This window comes from Orbicella franksi, chromosome 10 (assembly GCF_964199315.1).
Source record: "Orbicella franksi chromosome 10, jaOrbFran1.1, whole genome shotgun sequence".
NCBI lineage: Eukaryota > Metazoa > Cnidaria > Anthozoa > Scleractinia > Merulinidae > Orbicella > Orbicella franksi.
Genome location: NC_138154.1, coordinates 20,762,565 through 20,779,757, shown reverse-complemented (window position 1 = coordinate 20,779,757; position 17,193 = coordinate 20,762,565). Strand labels below are relative to the sequence as shown.

The window sequence follows — 17,193 nt, the reverse complement described above, 5'->3', positions numbered from 1 at the left end:
CTTGAAACTGCACTGCCGGAAGCATATCTTACATCATAGCTAATGTGTTAAAATTTCGCAATAACGGAATGATATTACGGAAACTTCAAATTACGGGGAACGGCATGAAAGAAGCGGAAGAGATCTTGTCTGTCAAGGCCAATGGTTATCACGCAAAACTGACAAATTTCCTTCGCTATTGTTTGCACACTCGAAGGAATCATTGAACTTTGCGCAAAAATATTGTAGCTAAGACGTGACTTGAGCAAAGCATGAAACAGATATCAAAGAGAGCATAATATTCACATTTTTTCATCGAAATAGTTTGGACAGCAATCAATATACGACGACTTCTCGTCAGTTAGTGGCTCTTAACAAGTTCTAAAATAAGAAATTACTTTAATTTTTTTCTATTTCGTGGCTCCTTTGGTAACCTACAATGGCGTTACGTTTTGGAATTGTCAATTTTTCACGCGACAGTTGCTGCTTCCAAGTTCTTGTATCTGATCCTCCACCTCATTAGGACTACATCACCGTAATTCAGTCATAATAATAAACAAATTATGCTGTTTCTTTGCATTTAGTACAGCTCCCGACCCCAATGATTTCTGTTCTCAATGAATTGCAAGATTTCCATTCTTTTTTTTTTTTTTAATCTGTGTCATGACAAAAATAGCAAAATGACGACTCCCCTTAGGAGTCGTCATTTAAACTTAATTTTTTTCAATAAAATGCTGATTTGAAATAGACGTGGCCGGAGTGGTCGATTATCCTTGTACAAACCTCACGTATTAAACCGGCGAACAAATAGAGTTTTGTATTTCCTGTTGCAAAGTACGTCTAATTTTACGTTTTTCCTGACATTTCACCAAAGCAGCAATTGAAAATGATGCACATTAGCTTGATTTATGATCTTATATGCAAAACAGGGCTAAAGAGTAGAAAAACTTCCTTGTTGTTGTCTTTACCCTACTACGCGAATAGCTTTTTTGAAGACCTCTGTGCAGGTTAACATAGCTCGCTGCTTTAAATGACATTTAAGATTTATGCACGGACTTTGGTTAGCTGTGATCACACGTTTTATGCACTGACAATGTAACATTAATTGCTTCAGTAAACATAGTGTGCTTGCAATCAAAACTTGAACTTTAATAGCTGTTATTGAACTTCATAGCTCAAGGAAATATGATATCACTCTTTGGGTCAAGTCTACTGATATTCAGTTCGATAACCTACGTATCTCGAGTTTCGTATCATAGTCAGTGCACGTTGTCAGAACTGGCTGCGGTTATAATTGTTCTGTATGTTTGACCACCTTGACAACTTTGAACAATACCACAATAAAACACAAACAACCGCGTTAATCTGTTAACCACGCAATGGAGGTCGCTCGATGTCATTTTAATTCTTCATTAATAGTTTTATTCATCTTTATTTTTTGTCAGACATGAAAAATCACCTACAAACGAACCTCAGATGTCATCAAGTGTCCATTAATCACGAGAGCCTTGCTGCTCTCAATCTTGACATGTTAATTGTGATTCTTTTCTTTCGGACAAAAGGAGAGAGTGTTTATTGACGCGTCAGTGCGCGGGCGGATGTTTCGTCACACAAAGAACGAGTGATATTAGTTACAAACTGGCCGTGCGATATGGAATGACTGGTAAATTATTAACCTGGGACTGAAATACGAATCATTAACTCCTAAAGCTTCTTTATCCGAAAATTGTCTAAAACAATTTGGGCCGGTGGTTTGGTGAATGCCAAATCACCATAACATGATCAACCGAAAAGGGGTTCACGCAAGTATGTAAATGTTTACTAGAGCTGTCGTTACTAAGTGGAGTCACATGCCTCGAACCGTAAATTGCCGCCGTTCTAGAATACAACTATGCAGTGATATCTCTAAGAATTCTCGGCGTTTAGATAATGCTTGTAATTTTTGGATCAAAACATAAACAAATCTCCAAAACAAACGAATTTTTTCGGGTCTGATGTTTATTCAGGCATGAATTTGCATTCTTTCAGTTCAGTGATCATCAGGCTACTGACGTCATTGTGCCGTCGGGTAACGTCGGAAGAACTCGTTTGACGGCATAAGTGTTTCCGGCTTTATAATCGTCAATGAAAATAAAACTACATCAGTCTTCGGAGCGTTCAGTACGATTACATATCCGTAACGTCTACTCGACCGGTCTACAATCAAGGCGACTCAAAATATGTTCATTCAGGTACCAGAATCAGTGAACAAATCCCTTAGGAACGGAATCTCACCACGAACAGAGATCCATTTTCCAAACTCATCCTTAGAAAATCGACATCCCCGCGCTATTTTGGCCGACGGCGGCATAGACAGGTTACAAAACGAGATGTTTGCTAGGCGGGAGTGTGATTGTGGGGCAGACGGAGTTACGATGCCCGTTTCAGTTGGATCACGTTGGATCCCATGGAGACCTCCAATATTTCCCTCCCACGAAAGCTACAGAAGGTCTCGTGAAGTTTGTAACAATTTATTATTAACCCCACGCAGTTCACCGTCAAGGCCAAGCGTTACCGGCGTTACAGAGTCAGTTAATCCAGCGCAAAAGGCCGTGGCCAGAGAAGAGGTGGAGACGCCTGCTAAAGAGGATGATCACAGCGAAGAAGACGAGATTGAGAGCTTAGGATCACCTCGTTCGTTTGCCTCTTCGGGATCCAACAGTAGCCGAGATGACATGTTGAACCAGTTCCCAGAGGTACAGAGCCCAGCTGGAGGACACACACCTGTTCCAAAATCAAGGTCACAGCATTCGAATCCATGGGGAAGAGCATCGTACTCCGACCTGATTACAATGGCCATTACTTCCACGGGCAACAACATGATGACTCTATCGGAGATTTACAGCTGGATTGTCAAGAACGTGCCATACTTCAACGACAAGGGAACTTATTTATCTGTGCAAGGATGGAAGGTAAGCCAAGGGAAACATTAGATTTAGAACACTAAGGAAAAGTAATACTGACCGTGCTAGCGCTGCAGTCAGCCATCTTTTGATGATCCTGGTCGTTTTACAACTCAGCCCTTGTCTCTCATTAGCAAATTTTGGATTGCTTTGGTAGCCAATCATAAGAATTCAGGCCACTGCAATTCAAAGAAGTTACCAGATTTTTTTAAAATTAGATGTTATCATGAAAACGTGCGATCGTATAGAGGAACAATGAAATGAATCACATCGACCACCAATAACGTACTCTGGAATCTCCACCTAACAATTTCCCTCCAAACTGACATCGAAAGCTTTTGTTTCGAGTATTTTTACATATCTGGGTGAATATTTTAGCTTGTTATTGTTGAAGTGGCGGAATTTAAAAGCCGGAATGTTAGAACGCGAAGGATTTCAAAACCCAGTTTGTCGAGGGACCTACGTGTCGGTCACGCTATTTGAGGTAACATGCTGTTTGAATAAGAACTGGAATGAAACCTAAAAGGAAAGGATAAAGCGATAGAAAAACACAGATAGAAATGCTAAGAAACCGCATAGGAATGCGGACTGAGTAAAATCTACAGGCAAGATGAAAACGCCAGATTCCCAGAGGCATGGCTTGATTATATTTAGGGACTATTGAATCTACACCCAATTTTATTGATCGTCCATTTTGACTGTAAAAGCTTTCCGTTTATTACGCTCATCTAAATAAATCAGCATAAATAGAAGATGCTTGTTCACGGTTAGGTTCAGCTTATTAAGCTCATTATTTACCGACGAAAAGTAGTTTTGTTTTGAATTAATCTGGCGTGGTTCGCTCGGGGGCACTTTGCGAATTTAAGGGCGATAGAAATCATGGGCGTTAAATCTACCAAGCGCCACCGTAAGGCTTTACATGTTGGGCTTATTATTAATTGCTCTTCCAGTACGTAGCGTTTATGTATATATTATCTCAAACCAGATGTGTCGAGAAAATTGTTGTAACAAATTTCAGGACTAGCGTGAACTTTGTATTATGCCTCAAATTCTGAAAATGTCCTGTCCGGAAGATTGCCTTCCGCCCTGGGTATTTTTGTCTAACTTTAAGTCTTCCTGTGTTGGTTCCAGTCTAGTAGGAGAGCTTTTTTTCCTTTTGGAAAGGGAACTGATATCTATTTGAAAAGCCAGACAATATTTTCACTGAATTCCTGGCACACCCATCTTGCGTTCCTTTAAGTCAAGGAAACGACAAATGAAACAGAACGAATTCAAAGTAGCATGGTGAAATTTCTGCAATATTAGCACTCAGTATTCTTAGTTTCATTACCTGATGAGTTCCTTGTAACAACGATTCGATACTGTAAACTTTAACCGTGCAAGGAAACAAAAGTGTTATTTCTCTCTAGTTGAATACGCAACTTTCTCAATCTTGGTTGGCTTCTTTTCTTTCTAATCTGATCGAGATACTGTAACGCCCGATTTACCGAACGAAATAGCCCTTCTATTATTGGTAAACAACGCCAAGGAAGCTTCGGCCATGGTCAGTTGATGCAATCGCTGTGCAGAAGGTTTGTGGTAATTGTGTCGCTCACGACAAAACAACGCGGACCTTTGGGGTCTCAAACCTTCGTCGAGCGACACACACCGGAGGCAATAGCTCACCAAGGCAATATTATTAGTTTTCACTTTTCCAAAATCAGTCCAAAGCGTAAAACGCTTTTTACGTAAAAATACAACTTCCCACCGTAAAATCTGACGTGGTTTTCTGTACTCATGTTTTTATTATGAGGCTGTTTCACTTTTTTTGTTCCGAGAGAGCGATGCAGTTTACATGTAGAGTCTTAGAAGTGCTGGAACAGAAAAGAGGGATTATTGAAATTATTTTGATCTAATTGCGGGCATAATCGAGCATTAAAAGCGATTTAAATATCTAGAGTTTGGTGAAATAAATCTGTCAAGACACAAGAGCAATTTTAGCTGCGAAAACAGAACACTTTGGCGTTTCAGCCTTGTCAAAGACAGATTTGTTTAAAGGAAGGTTTGAAATCTTATTACCGTGTATCCTCGAGTTGCGGAAGAAGCGTTAATTCAGTAGACGAAAATGACTCAAGAAAGCTGTTTATGTTACAACCTCTGCGTGAACTGAAAACGACAAACTACGGAGCAAGCCTTTACGGGACAAAGTAAGCCGGTTGGGCAGTTGATATCTATGTACAGCAGAAACCCCGCTTGAAGATATTTTGAGAAAGATAACCTCTAGTTTATTTATACCGTCATCTCTTTTCTTAAAAAAGCTCAGTCGTTTTTCCCCTTGTTTAACTTGGCCATCCTATTGGTAGATATCATTAGCCTGTTGGTGGTTAGATCAGAGGGTTCCACTCTAGATCTTCTTCTGAGTTGTTAAATAAAGCGTATTTATCATCTCTCAACAGAACGCTGTCCGCCATACTTTATCCCTCAGAAAGCGATTCATCCGCGTCCCAGACCCCAAGCGACCGTACAAGTCGATGTGGACAATTTCGAGTGATTATCAAAGAAACCAGTTGAAGCAAAAGCGACGCAATTCTGACGAAAAAAGGAGTCATTTCAAGAACCAGAGCGGAAGCACAGCGATAAAACAAGAACTCAGACAACCTATGGATCTAGATGAGGCTAGGCCTGATAATCAGTGGACGATGAATTAAAACAGACACCTAATAAATTATTATCAAATTTTGTTACGCAACTTACACGCATACACTGTACAGCTATTTTTTATTAAGATTTATAATATAGATAGGACTCTGCGCGCGCTCTGATTGGTCAAAACCCCATGTTTCATCAGATTATATGTAGCAAACACTCGCTCGCGGCTCGTGTTTTCTACATTTCCCTCGTGTTCTCAAATGCCCGTCGTGTTTTATCACAGTGCAATACACGGCTAAGGCTTCTTTATTTGTTAAATATTAGAGGTCAAAGTTGCAATGTTTAAGGGAATATTTGCGCTAAATAAAACGTCATAAATAAATAAATAGCCAAAGGCTAAGTAAAAAGAGTATATATATAATTTATGTTTCTAAACAAAGAAGAGATTTATCCAAATTTTTATTCTTATACATCTGTACGTATGATGTAAATGTTATGAAAAACTCAATAAAAATTTGCTTTTAAGTCATAAGCCACCTCTTTATTTTATTTCATACCACTAATTCTGCCCCATTCCGATTGGCTTTTTGTAGCAATTTCTGTAGCAAAGGTCTTTGATAGGGCGTGAAAGTCGGCTCCATGTTTCCGATGACTGTTGACCTTACACGTCACCATACGCAAAATTTCAGACACTCCGCACTCAATAACAACTGGCATTCAGAGGAATATTGCTCAACTGATTGAGGACCTTGAAACTGCGGCAAAACAATTATAAATGTACTTTTTCCATTGGTTTAAAGACCATGCAATGTATAAAAATCTAGAAGAAAGAAGGAAGTCTGAAGGAAAGCCAGAACACGGAACTCTGTTACTATGGAAAATTGAAAGAGTGGAGCTTGTGTGATTTTTGTCTCACTCGGGGGGGACACCATTTGATGGTCAATATGAGCCGAAGATGTACGGTGTGCCGCAAATCGATAATGTTCATCGACAAATTCTTGGTTTGTTCACGTCTCGCACCGATAAAGCTTGTTTAGAAGAACTGTTAAACTCAAAATGTTTTGATGGAGAAGCTGAAAAGTCAGTTGAAGAGTTTTTATCATAGAACTCTTAAATATCAACAAAACCATGTCTGATTATGATACTCTTATAATAAATCTTATCACCTAAATTTCACTTATTACCTGCAGGTTCAATTTATACATCATGTCCAGGGGTGAATCCAGGGGCGTCCTGATATTAACCTGGCACTCTCTTTGCTGAAAATTTCTATACACCTAATGTTAATTGTTATGGAGGGCACAATCCCTCTGTTGGTTACTTCTTGTAATGAAACATCCCATTCATGAGATGCTGGATCCACCCATGTTGCGTTAATCAGACATAAGCTAAAACGCCTTGTGACCAGGTAGGCGAATTGCTCGTGGTTCTGGTACTAATTACTATTAGTTTTTTGTTATATTTTTGATGACATATCTCTAAATCTTGTTTTCATCATATTAAATAATTTCCAGAAAGAAATTAATATCATTATTAGTGAAACATAGGTGGTATTCGAATCTTTAAGTCAGCTTGCCCGTAAGGTAAGGTAAGGTAAGGTAAGGTAAGGTAAGGTAGGGTAAGGTAAGGTAAGGTAAAGTCGTAAACGTAGGGAGTGGTTGCCCAATCTCCCTAGCCAGGGGCTCATGACAAAAACGCACGACTATTTACAATAACGTTACTACTTACAATAACTATATTCGCTAAGACAAATCCAGAATTAAGATATAAGATATTCCTAAAAGCAACTGGTCCTAATGTTGTGTCCTAAAAGCAACTGGTCCTTAGCTCTGATTGGTTACGTTCGCGTCCGCACACATCACCGTGTTGTCCCAAGGCGAATGACTAACCGACGACCACGAAGCAATATAATATAACGACCAAAACTGCGTTGCACCAAGTCCTGTTAATAATCAGTGATAACTATAACAATATAGTCGTATAACAATATATAACTATAACTATTCTGAGACAGAAAGAACAAAGAATAAAAAAACGCACAACCTGAACCTGCCGAATACCGGGTTTTAGTTTTTTACTTGTCAAAAATGTCAAAAAAAGTATTTGTGACTGTAAAAGCTCAGGCTCATTGATACAACAGGCATGTACGTAGATAAAAAAAAAAAGGAATCTTTTTTTTTTTAATCTTGGTCAAATGTCCAATAAATATTCACTCAGTTGGTGAGGTCAAGGTCTGGACAAGACCAGGAGTACAGATGGAGAGTCCACTTCGGGAGTTCAGTTTTCAAAATAAAAGCCTCCAATCACACTAAATAACAGGGTGCTTGGAAGTTTTTACTCTGCACTCTGAACAATCCTCGTTAAATCCAGTCAATCTAAATATTTATACACAAGTAAAATCTCTTCCCAAGAAATACTAGCACCTCTCTAGAGACTTTTGTGAGACCCGAACGTTAACCAGGAGTTCTCCAATAAGAACTTTACCAGGGCAGGCACATGCAATGTCCGCGAGGTGTACATCTTCGTACTAATGGCGTCCAAATACCCCCTGGGGAACTCCCCACATGAAAAGGTCGGGATGCTCGTAGGAAAATTTGGATTAAACCCATACGGAGACCACTCTGAGCGTGGGTTTAGCTTTATTTGACCCTATAATAAACAACTTAAAACGGAATAGGCTCGCATAGCAGCCGCTGTTCAGAGAAAGAGCCCGCGCTGATAGACCGGTAGACCCGAGAGACCGGCGAACATCTAGCCTAAAAAGGGAAATAAGAGCGTTTTTATCATCATTTCTTCGAGTACATCCTAACAGATACTTTGACAGCCAAAAATAGTGGCGCTTCTTCATGAACGAGCTAAGTGAGACCAGAATCCTTGATTTATACTCCTAAGAGAGACAACGAGCATCCACAACCTTTTCAAAGGGGAGTTCCCTCCAGGCAAATACCTTTTCTCCCGGCTGTAGACCCTCATCAGCAAGTAAAGGGCCAAACTTTCCCTAGAGGGGGAAGGGGCAAAAAACAAACAAACACTTCAACTTACCAGGAAAGTGATTTTTGTTAGTAAAACGTATAACAATCTAACAAGTCATGGGGTAAGTGCGTAACGGAAATCAACGTGAGCAGATTTCATGTTTTGTTTCTGTTTTTTAGCACTCCGGTTAGCCTAAATAAAATTCCCGGGTTCGCATGAGTAGCGCTGATTCGACAGTGATTAGCTCTCAACAAGTGTAGCTCACTGTAAGTGTATGCGGTATATACTCAAACAAAGCTTTGCATGGAGTCACTGTCTATTTACACCGTTACGCCGTCACCCGTCACGCCGTTAAACCGGCGTGTGACAATTCGTACTCGCGTGCACGATACTGATATGCACAATTACCTAGAATAAACGAGACCTACCTCGCCCAATGGATTTGTAACTATGATCCACGAGCACCTGCTATGTTCTTCCGTTAAAAACTCTCTGGTGACAATGCTATAGAAAAAGTGTAAACTTTAAAACAGTGACTGCTTTGCCTGGAGTTTCGACTCACTTTCTCATTGGTTATAACTAAATCACGTGGCACTGGATGCAAGAGCAAAATCCCACTAGAAAAACACTGGGAAACTTGCCAAGCCCCAAAGTAGCTGATGCATCAAAAGCCTGAAAGTCAAGGCACGTGGTCATATCGTGTCATGAGTGGCGTGATGTTTTACCAGTGTCATTATAGTTTGTTTTGTTTACTTAATTCTTTGCATCAAATCATGGTTAACAGGACTTAATAGAGGGGAATGATTATGAAATCCGATAAAGTTCTTTGTTTTATCTTTTTGTTCGCTTTTTTGGCATTGACCTTACACAAAACACAATAGTTGTTTAGTTTTATCTGAGGAACTAACCAATAAAACATTTCAGTTACGTAATTCATACATGGTGAATAAGCGCAAAATAAGAAGATTTTGGACTTTTCTTGCTCTATACCAAAATGAGGGGTCGAGGTCCACTCAGTTAGTTTAGTTTTCCTTCGAATGGGCATATGTTCCCCCATAGTTAATAGAGAGGAATGGAAGAGAAGCCCAGCAAACACCAAAGAAGCAAATAACGATGCCAAGATTTATAACCCTGCCGTCATCTTTTCGTTGCGTCGTACACTATGCATGGTTATGGAACCAAAACGTTCCTATTGGTTAGTTCCTCAGTCATTTGTAAACAACTATTGTGTTTTGTGCACGGTCAAGGCCAAAACAAGACAATAAAAACAGACAACAAAGAACTTTGCCGAGTTTGATAACGATTTACCTCAAGAGCCGGACCTTTTTAGCTTGGGCGGCTCAGGCCATTTGATGATACTCTTGAGAAGTCTTGCTTTCACAGTAATGTTTCAAATAGTCGCCTGTGTATGAATGAATGTTCTTAGAATGAATGTTTTTAGCCCAACTTCGATATACATCAAAATTCAGCCTAAAACAATAGACCTCAACGCGAGGCTTTGGGGAATAAAAGTTATCCCCCAGAACCTCGTGTTGAGATCTATTGTTTTAGACTGAATTTTAATATATCGAAATTGGTCTATTCTCTAACGAATATCACGCTGTCTGTCATGGGGAAACAAACCACCCAGGCTAGAATGGTCTATTAACTATGTTTCTGACGACAACAGCAATACAACAAAGCCACTCTTTCCATCGAGCTTGTTTTTTAAACGTATATTATGATATTTGTTTCCGATGTACCGTTGCCACTTGAACTAGGAATACCTAATGAGAGTGCGCCTCCGGTCCAACTAAACGCCAGATTTATTTCAATTCCAAACGCTTTATCAAAAACTCTTTCACGAACTCAAGTTCAATAGTTTTCTTTCCCTCTCTAAAACTGCTTGACTACAACTCACAGCAATTCCTATCGACAGCATAACCAGCTCGCATGAACATGACCTCAGACGACGATTTAATCGGTCCGGGAACAAATGGCGGTAAAATACCTCCAGTCGAGAGCGTCAAAAAGGTTGCACGTTGAAATAAGATGGTTGAAGCTTAAAAAAACAGTCAGGCAGGCAGCGATCAATAAGGATCAAAAAATAAAAGCAAATCACTAATTTCTGGTCAATTGATTTCAAGAAATGCACATAACGCTATAAGCCAATTAACGTTCGTAGCAGAAACCTGCAGCCAAACCAAGCGCGGGAAAAACGCTTGTGCTAATATGCATAGCGATCAAGTAGATTACGAGCGCAGTTCCCGTTGTCCTTCCAGCATAGTTAATAGAGGGGAATGGTTATGAAACTCGCCAAAGTTCTTTGTTGTATGTTTTTATTCTCTTTTTAGGCCTTGACCTTGCACAAAACACAATGGAACTAACAATAGAAATGTTTTGATTACGTAACTCATGCACAGTGTAAATGCAAAACGAAAGATTGTGCACGGTCGTGGACCTTCCAACATAAATCTTGGCATCTTTGCTTGCTCCTTTGATGTTTGCCGGACTTCATAACCACTTCCCTCTATCAACTACGGTTCCAGCCAAAACTGCTCCTTGACATCTTAAATTTCCGATATACCTCTAGTTTCAAGGCAAAAGTTAAGACGGTCACTGAAAAAAAGAGAATTTCATAATCGTTGTCTACCTAGTTTAACGGCTCGTAATTGATTTTACTAGTGCTCGTTTAATAACATTTTCTGACACAATTCTTGCACATTTTCGCTCAAACTCTTAGACACGGCGAGACACCGAAAACCGGAAGTGGCACTGGTACCATAATGTTTGATCGCTGTGAAGAGCCAATCCTGTAACGTAACGTAACGTAACGTAACGTAATGTAATGTAACGTAACGTACAGCACAAGCTTATTGCCGAAAAATCTAACGACTGTATAATCCCTGAACGTTTCAGGAGAACGCGACAGGAAAATTGCATATAACTCGATGAAAAAACAAAATGAGACAAAGCTACACCAAACAAGAACTGGTATATGAGATTACGTGACATGAGTGACTCCCAGTTTGCTTTCGTGACAAGTGCAGACTACGTGTGCCTTTGTGTTCGATCATTTGAGAGAAACCCCAGCACGGTTTTCATTGATTGATTATGGGAACAGGTATAGAAGAGTGGTTTAGTTAAGAAAGTTTTTAAAAAGTCATGTGGAACTCTCTGTGTCCAAAAAAGGTCAACCAGAAAATTTCTTTCCGAAAAAATTTCGAAACCCTTAATTTCAAGCCAGGAAGAGGCCTCGCATCTCATCGTATACATGATACATTTTAAATGCTTTTTAGATACCTAAATTAACGTTCTTTTCGATCCATTCCTATAATTTAAGTTGTTCACTCCCTATACCTTGATATACTTCCAGCCCTCTTTGGGTATAGGAGGTACCCCCCCCCCCCCATCTCCCCGATAGTAACTGCAGTCAAAAAATACTTTATATTAATACTTTTTCAGACATTTTTATCTTTTTGTCTTTAACGTACCATTGTAAAAAATGTTGTTTAACTCTTGAACCTATTTCATGACTATGCTTAGAAGGTTCTTCCATGCAAAAGCCATAGATTCTATTATTCTCTGAAAGCTTTCCTTGATTGATTGCTTTGTTTATTTTGATTCTGTTTTTACATTTCGCTTGATTGCTCTATCCGATGTTATTGTTCAAGAACGTGCTCAATCTTTTTAGATCAATGTAGTAACAACAGCTCTCAAATTATTAAGTTTTAACTTGAACTTCTACAGTCTCAGCTTGTGATACACTAAAGTTTTTGAAAATTGTTTTTTTCATGTGCGGCCTAAAGGTACAGAGGATTCCCGACTTTCTCGAACCTTCGATATTTTTAACCACCCGCTCACTCGAACCAAAAGGGTTTTCTCTCCCCTTAGTCGAACAATGAAATTTTAACCCCAATTTTCTCGACCTATACGATTTTTAAAACCAATTTTCGTTTCTTTTGGAGGTTCGAGGATTCCAATATGTACAAAACGGCACGTGAGAGATGCAACATAAATAGCGCGACCTTTAACACTTGAATTTATGGAACGCACGTTTTTCATGATTACCTGCACGCGACACTTCGCTATTTATAGAACGGCGCATGCGCATGGGCTTTGAAGCATCATGGTCCGAGAGGACTAGAATATGATTGGCTAAGAAATTAATTAAGACCCTAAAGCTTTTTGCAAGTTGTTATCTCTTTGTCGACGATGCATTATTATGAACCTTCGATCAGTAATTTTGGAAATTGTTTGACGCGATCTTTTAGTTGTCTTAGGCTGGCCAGGAGAACTTGGTTAAACTGCAGGTAAGAGCTTTGTCATCAAGGAAAATGGGCTATTCAGTAAAATTTGTTTAAGGTCGTGGACAATTCCCTGACCTGAACAAAAGATTCGAATCACGGAGAGCATGTATTGAACTCGTTAGTTGGTCAAGAAAACCTCCAAGTTAGCTTAACTCGGGAGCAAACTCCCCATTCTGAAGCGTCCCCATGAGTAGAAGTTGTTGTATTAACAGACTAGGCATATGAAGATCTTAGAGTGTGTGTGAGGTTTTTTTATCATCGTCTTGCAGTTCTGTATGAATTTGGATTATCGTGTACATATCAGTGTATTACACCGCACCAAATCAAGTACTACTGTTGAGTGATTATGTGAAGATACGATTAGTCTAAGTGAATGAACAGGAACATAGTTTTTCATCAGTATAAATCATTCTACATTTGTCACAGAGCAAGTGTTTCATTAAGGCGTTATGTTTTCGCCAGAGCTCATAAATTTCAGCCTCAAACCGGTCATTGTTCATTGGGTTATTTTGAAGTCAATTCTGTGTTCTCATACTGGTCGTGTCTCAATGGTGGTTGTCTCAAAGAGAAACTAAAGATTCACAGACCGATCGCGGATGTCCTTTAAACGACTACTGTGTATTATTTAGTTGGGTGCATTTGTTTTACTGTTCGTGGGGCCCACGAGGTGAAGGCAAAATGTCATAGAATTGAGCTCCATCTTCTCGAACCTTCGAGCAGTTTTCAGACCGTTGGTCCCATCAGAATTGACGCTTGAAGTTGCTACATTTAACTGGAAACCTCCAACCAATAATCATGCTTTTATCTATAATAATCACGTTTATTTCGGTAAATTGGCACAGGTCCTTTGATTTCTCATATGTTAATTTAACTACACACAGATGTTGTCTTGGAATATCATGTATACCCACTCACGTACCTCAGTTTAATTCAGTTGTGGACTCCTGAATTCAGCAGAATATTTTACAGTCTCAGTGCACAGCTGTAGTTCTATTGGTACAGTTAGTTAATTATTGGGTCTCATGTGTTATAACCTAAAAAGCATCTCCGAGTCTGTTAAACCGAGGTAGACGCTATTTAACAGAGTACTTTCTTCAAATTACTTTCGTCATATACAAAGCAGTTATAGTTGTAAGTTTTATACTTCAAATTGAGATCCATGTGTCTATATTTTCCTCGTGATCAAATTGAGCATGGTTAAACAACCCATGATATTAAACTTTCATTGTGTCCCTTTTGTTTCGTTGCAACCTTTGATTGTTTAAGTATATTTTGAAACTGTTATACCAATTGAAATTGTCTCCTGCAAAGTAACTTTTGATCATTTTCAGTCGATTCACTGCACAAGGGGATTGTTGAGACTGAGTACCTGTGCTAACGGTTGAATAGCGCCGAGAGAGAGTAGCAACACTCAGGAAGGAAACGGGAACGACAACGTCGCTCAAATACATGAAATTGGTGACATTCTAAGCCCTCTGTAGCAAATCAACGGGAAAAAATGATCAAAACCTAAAATTCACGTAAAATATAAACTACAAAAAGGAAATTGAGGATGTCTATTTGGGCCAAAAGAACTTCTACACAACTCCGTTTCATAGGCGGAAAGCTCTAACTTAAACACTCGTTGCCATTTCAACAAGGTATATATACTGAATTTTAAAGACCTCCCGTCGAGATTGCGTTCGAACCTAATCTTGGCAACAAGTTAAAATCTTAATTTCATACATTTTTGTACTTTATTTTTCACAGATCACTTCAAGAAAACTAAAATGTCCAGGTGAATTATCGAACAGAAGATATGGAATTCGCAGGCAATTCAATTTGAAATTAAATGCTACTGTTTATATGTTTCAGTAAATGGTTTAAGTTAATGTTTTAACCAGTATTTTACTCGCCTATACAGATAGTGTTTGAGTTTAACAAAAACATCTCTGCCCTGGTGTCTTGCTCTGAGTTTCATGCAGTCATATGCGACAAATATAACACATCATAATTCATCGTTACATGTTTGTTTACTACACGTCTTAACTTGTATCTCTGACGGTCCTGTTCTGAATTTTTTACATTTTGCCAGTTTTCCTTACCATGGCCAGCTCCTTTGTATCGTTTTGTGCCTTCTTGGTCTTTGTGTACATATTGCTGGGGTCTGCTAGAGACCAATTTAGTTCAACAAAACCTACCTTGGATCTGAGATGCTCTAAGTTGAAAACGTTATGTCATCAAACACCCCAGGATAATATATCAGTGTTTTCCAAAAGCAGTCGTTCACATTTTGGAAAGCTGCCATCCAAGTATCTTATCCTCAATGTCACGATCATACTCATTGAGTGTGTTGCTGACGAAAAGATTCAATGCTTTTACAATTATTTAACCATGAAACGAATTAGCGTGGCCGAGTGGTTGACGCCGGACTTGAAATCCGGAGGTGGCGGGTTCAAGTCCCCCTCTGACCACTAAGCTGGAGTTGTTTCTCGACAGACCCTAGTTCAACTCCTCGGTCATGCTTGTAAATAGCCAACTAGTCTGCCTCCCACCAGGTGGGATTTTTAAGCCTGTCGTGTTTAGTTAATACATTTGTTTCTTTCATTTTAAGTGGCATGCTTGTGAACTAGCTAGGTGTAGCTAAGCGCATTTTCCACTATAAACAACAACATTTGAAATTTTTACCAGACTGAATCTTCGATGTTTTTGTGTTGTTTTTTTACAGCATAATATCCAGAGAACTCATTGTCAACGATATTAAACTTTGAAAAATAGTTTTCACTGAAATGCTCATTTAAAAATTGTAAAATTTAAAAATCGCTTGCTGCTGCTGGTAAACAAAGTACCTTTACAGTTAAGAGATCTAGAACTGACAGTTCTTACATTTCTTGGTAGAGTGTTCCATAAGTTTCGAGCGCTCTAGACCGAAATAAAAAAAAATGAACCAAATTTGAAATTACGTGCTAATTGAGGCAGCACACTGGATAGAGGGAATCACTCCATTTCCATTGTTCTTTTCCCCTTTTTGTAAAGATTGACACCGATTTTTTAGGAGGAGCACAATTCCTAATCACCGCGATCCTCACAAAAATTATTGAATTGCAAAAAGTTCGAACAAAAACTTTTTCTGGTCAGCTGAAGGTTACCTCCTGCTCACTCTTGCTTTGCTTGCTTGGGTTGCAGGACTATGGACCAAATAGCAAGACACCTTTTCGACAGGTGATCCACAATTTGGACTTGTTTGCCAACCTTTGAAACCGTCAGCGCGATATATTACACTTTACAATCCGATTTTATTCTCTTGCATATAATGGTTTATTACTCTGAATTTTGAAAAAGAGAACGATTGGTTAGGAATAAAATCAATAAAAGAAATTATATATAGAACTCTAATGAGATTCAAGCATTAAATAAAGGAAGTAACATTAATTTGCTTCACCTTGTCATATATTACTGGAGGCATTAAAGCCTTGTTCATATCATTTTAATTATCAAGTGCAAAATTGAGCGGCAGTTTTCTTCCCATCCTAAAATAACCCATGGAAACTCCTTTTCAAGTGTAAATAGCCTTTTTTATTTCCGGTTGTATCATTGACGAGTGATTAATCGACACTGACTAGGCATGTCGCCCTCGCTTTGGAAACAGCGAGCGAAGATTTGATGAAGTCTAGCTACTAGCTAGTTCCCTTCACAGCTTATACATTCATATCCCCGCTTGCTTTGAGTAGTTATGGCGTACTACTCGGAATGCGTTTGTTTAGCCGAGAAATGTTTTTAGTGTTTCTGAGCCATTTGGTAAAAATCTTGGTCAGATCATTCACTTTGCTCTTGGGTTGAGTCTTGAAGACGACATTTAAAGGAAAGCTGATCGGGCCGAAGTCTTACAAAGCTCCCCTTCCTCCCAAGGCAGCTTCAAACAGAATTACACCCTTTTCTTGAATTAAACCAATCCCCCTTGCATACGGTGGCTGCGCCCGCAATACGAGCGGCAGTCAAAACTGAATTGTCCTTCCGAAACGACACAATAATAGCCTTTCTCTTCGCAGCTGGCAAAAAATAAAGACAGTTACTAAAGTTGCTTTGGCCTCTTCTAATACTTAAGCCGAGAATTCTGGGTTAATTTGACGGCGAGGAACAATATATTTTGTTCAAAATGGCACAACTATTTTCCTACTTGGCGAGGACGATCCGTAAGAACGAGTTGCGGGACGCAAGCGACCAATTTCTGGCGCCAAATTAAAAGCTTGGAGAGACAAAATGTTTCATGTTTTTCACTTTTTACAAACAGGCATGGTTTTTGGAATTATAAATCCCTTTTTGTGGATATTAAATGCTGTCTACGTCTCCAGAGATAAGAATTTGCCCCACTTCAATGCCCTTCCAGCTAACATGCATTTGAC

The 17,193-nt window shown here is 39.1% G+C and overlaps 1 protein-coding gene across 1 annotated transcript; it reads left to right on the top strand.

Annotated features, from left to right (window-relative positions):
• Window positions 1-738: 738 nt before the first annotated feature.
• LOC145500576 (uncharacterized) lies at window positions 739-5,951 on the top strand. Its single transcript, XM_081480094.1, has 2 exons — window positions 739-2,930; window positions 5,357-5,951. Exons 1-2 carry the CDS (start codon window positions 2,199-2,201, stop codon window positions 5,606-5,608), a joined length of 984 nt encoding a protein of 327 aa, XP_081336220.1. The 5' UTR covers window positions 739-2,198; the 3' UTR covers window positions 5,609-5,951.
• Window positions 5,952-17,193: the final 11,242 nt, after the last annotated feature.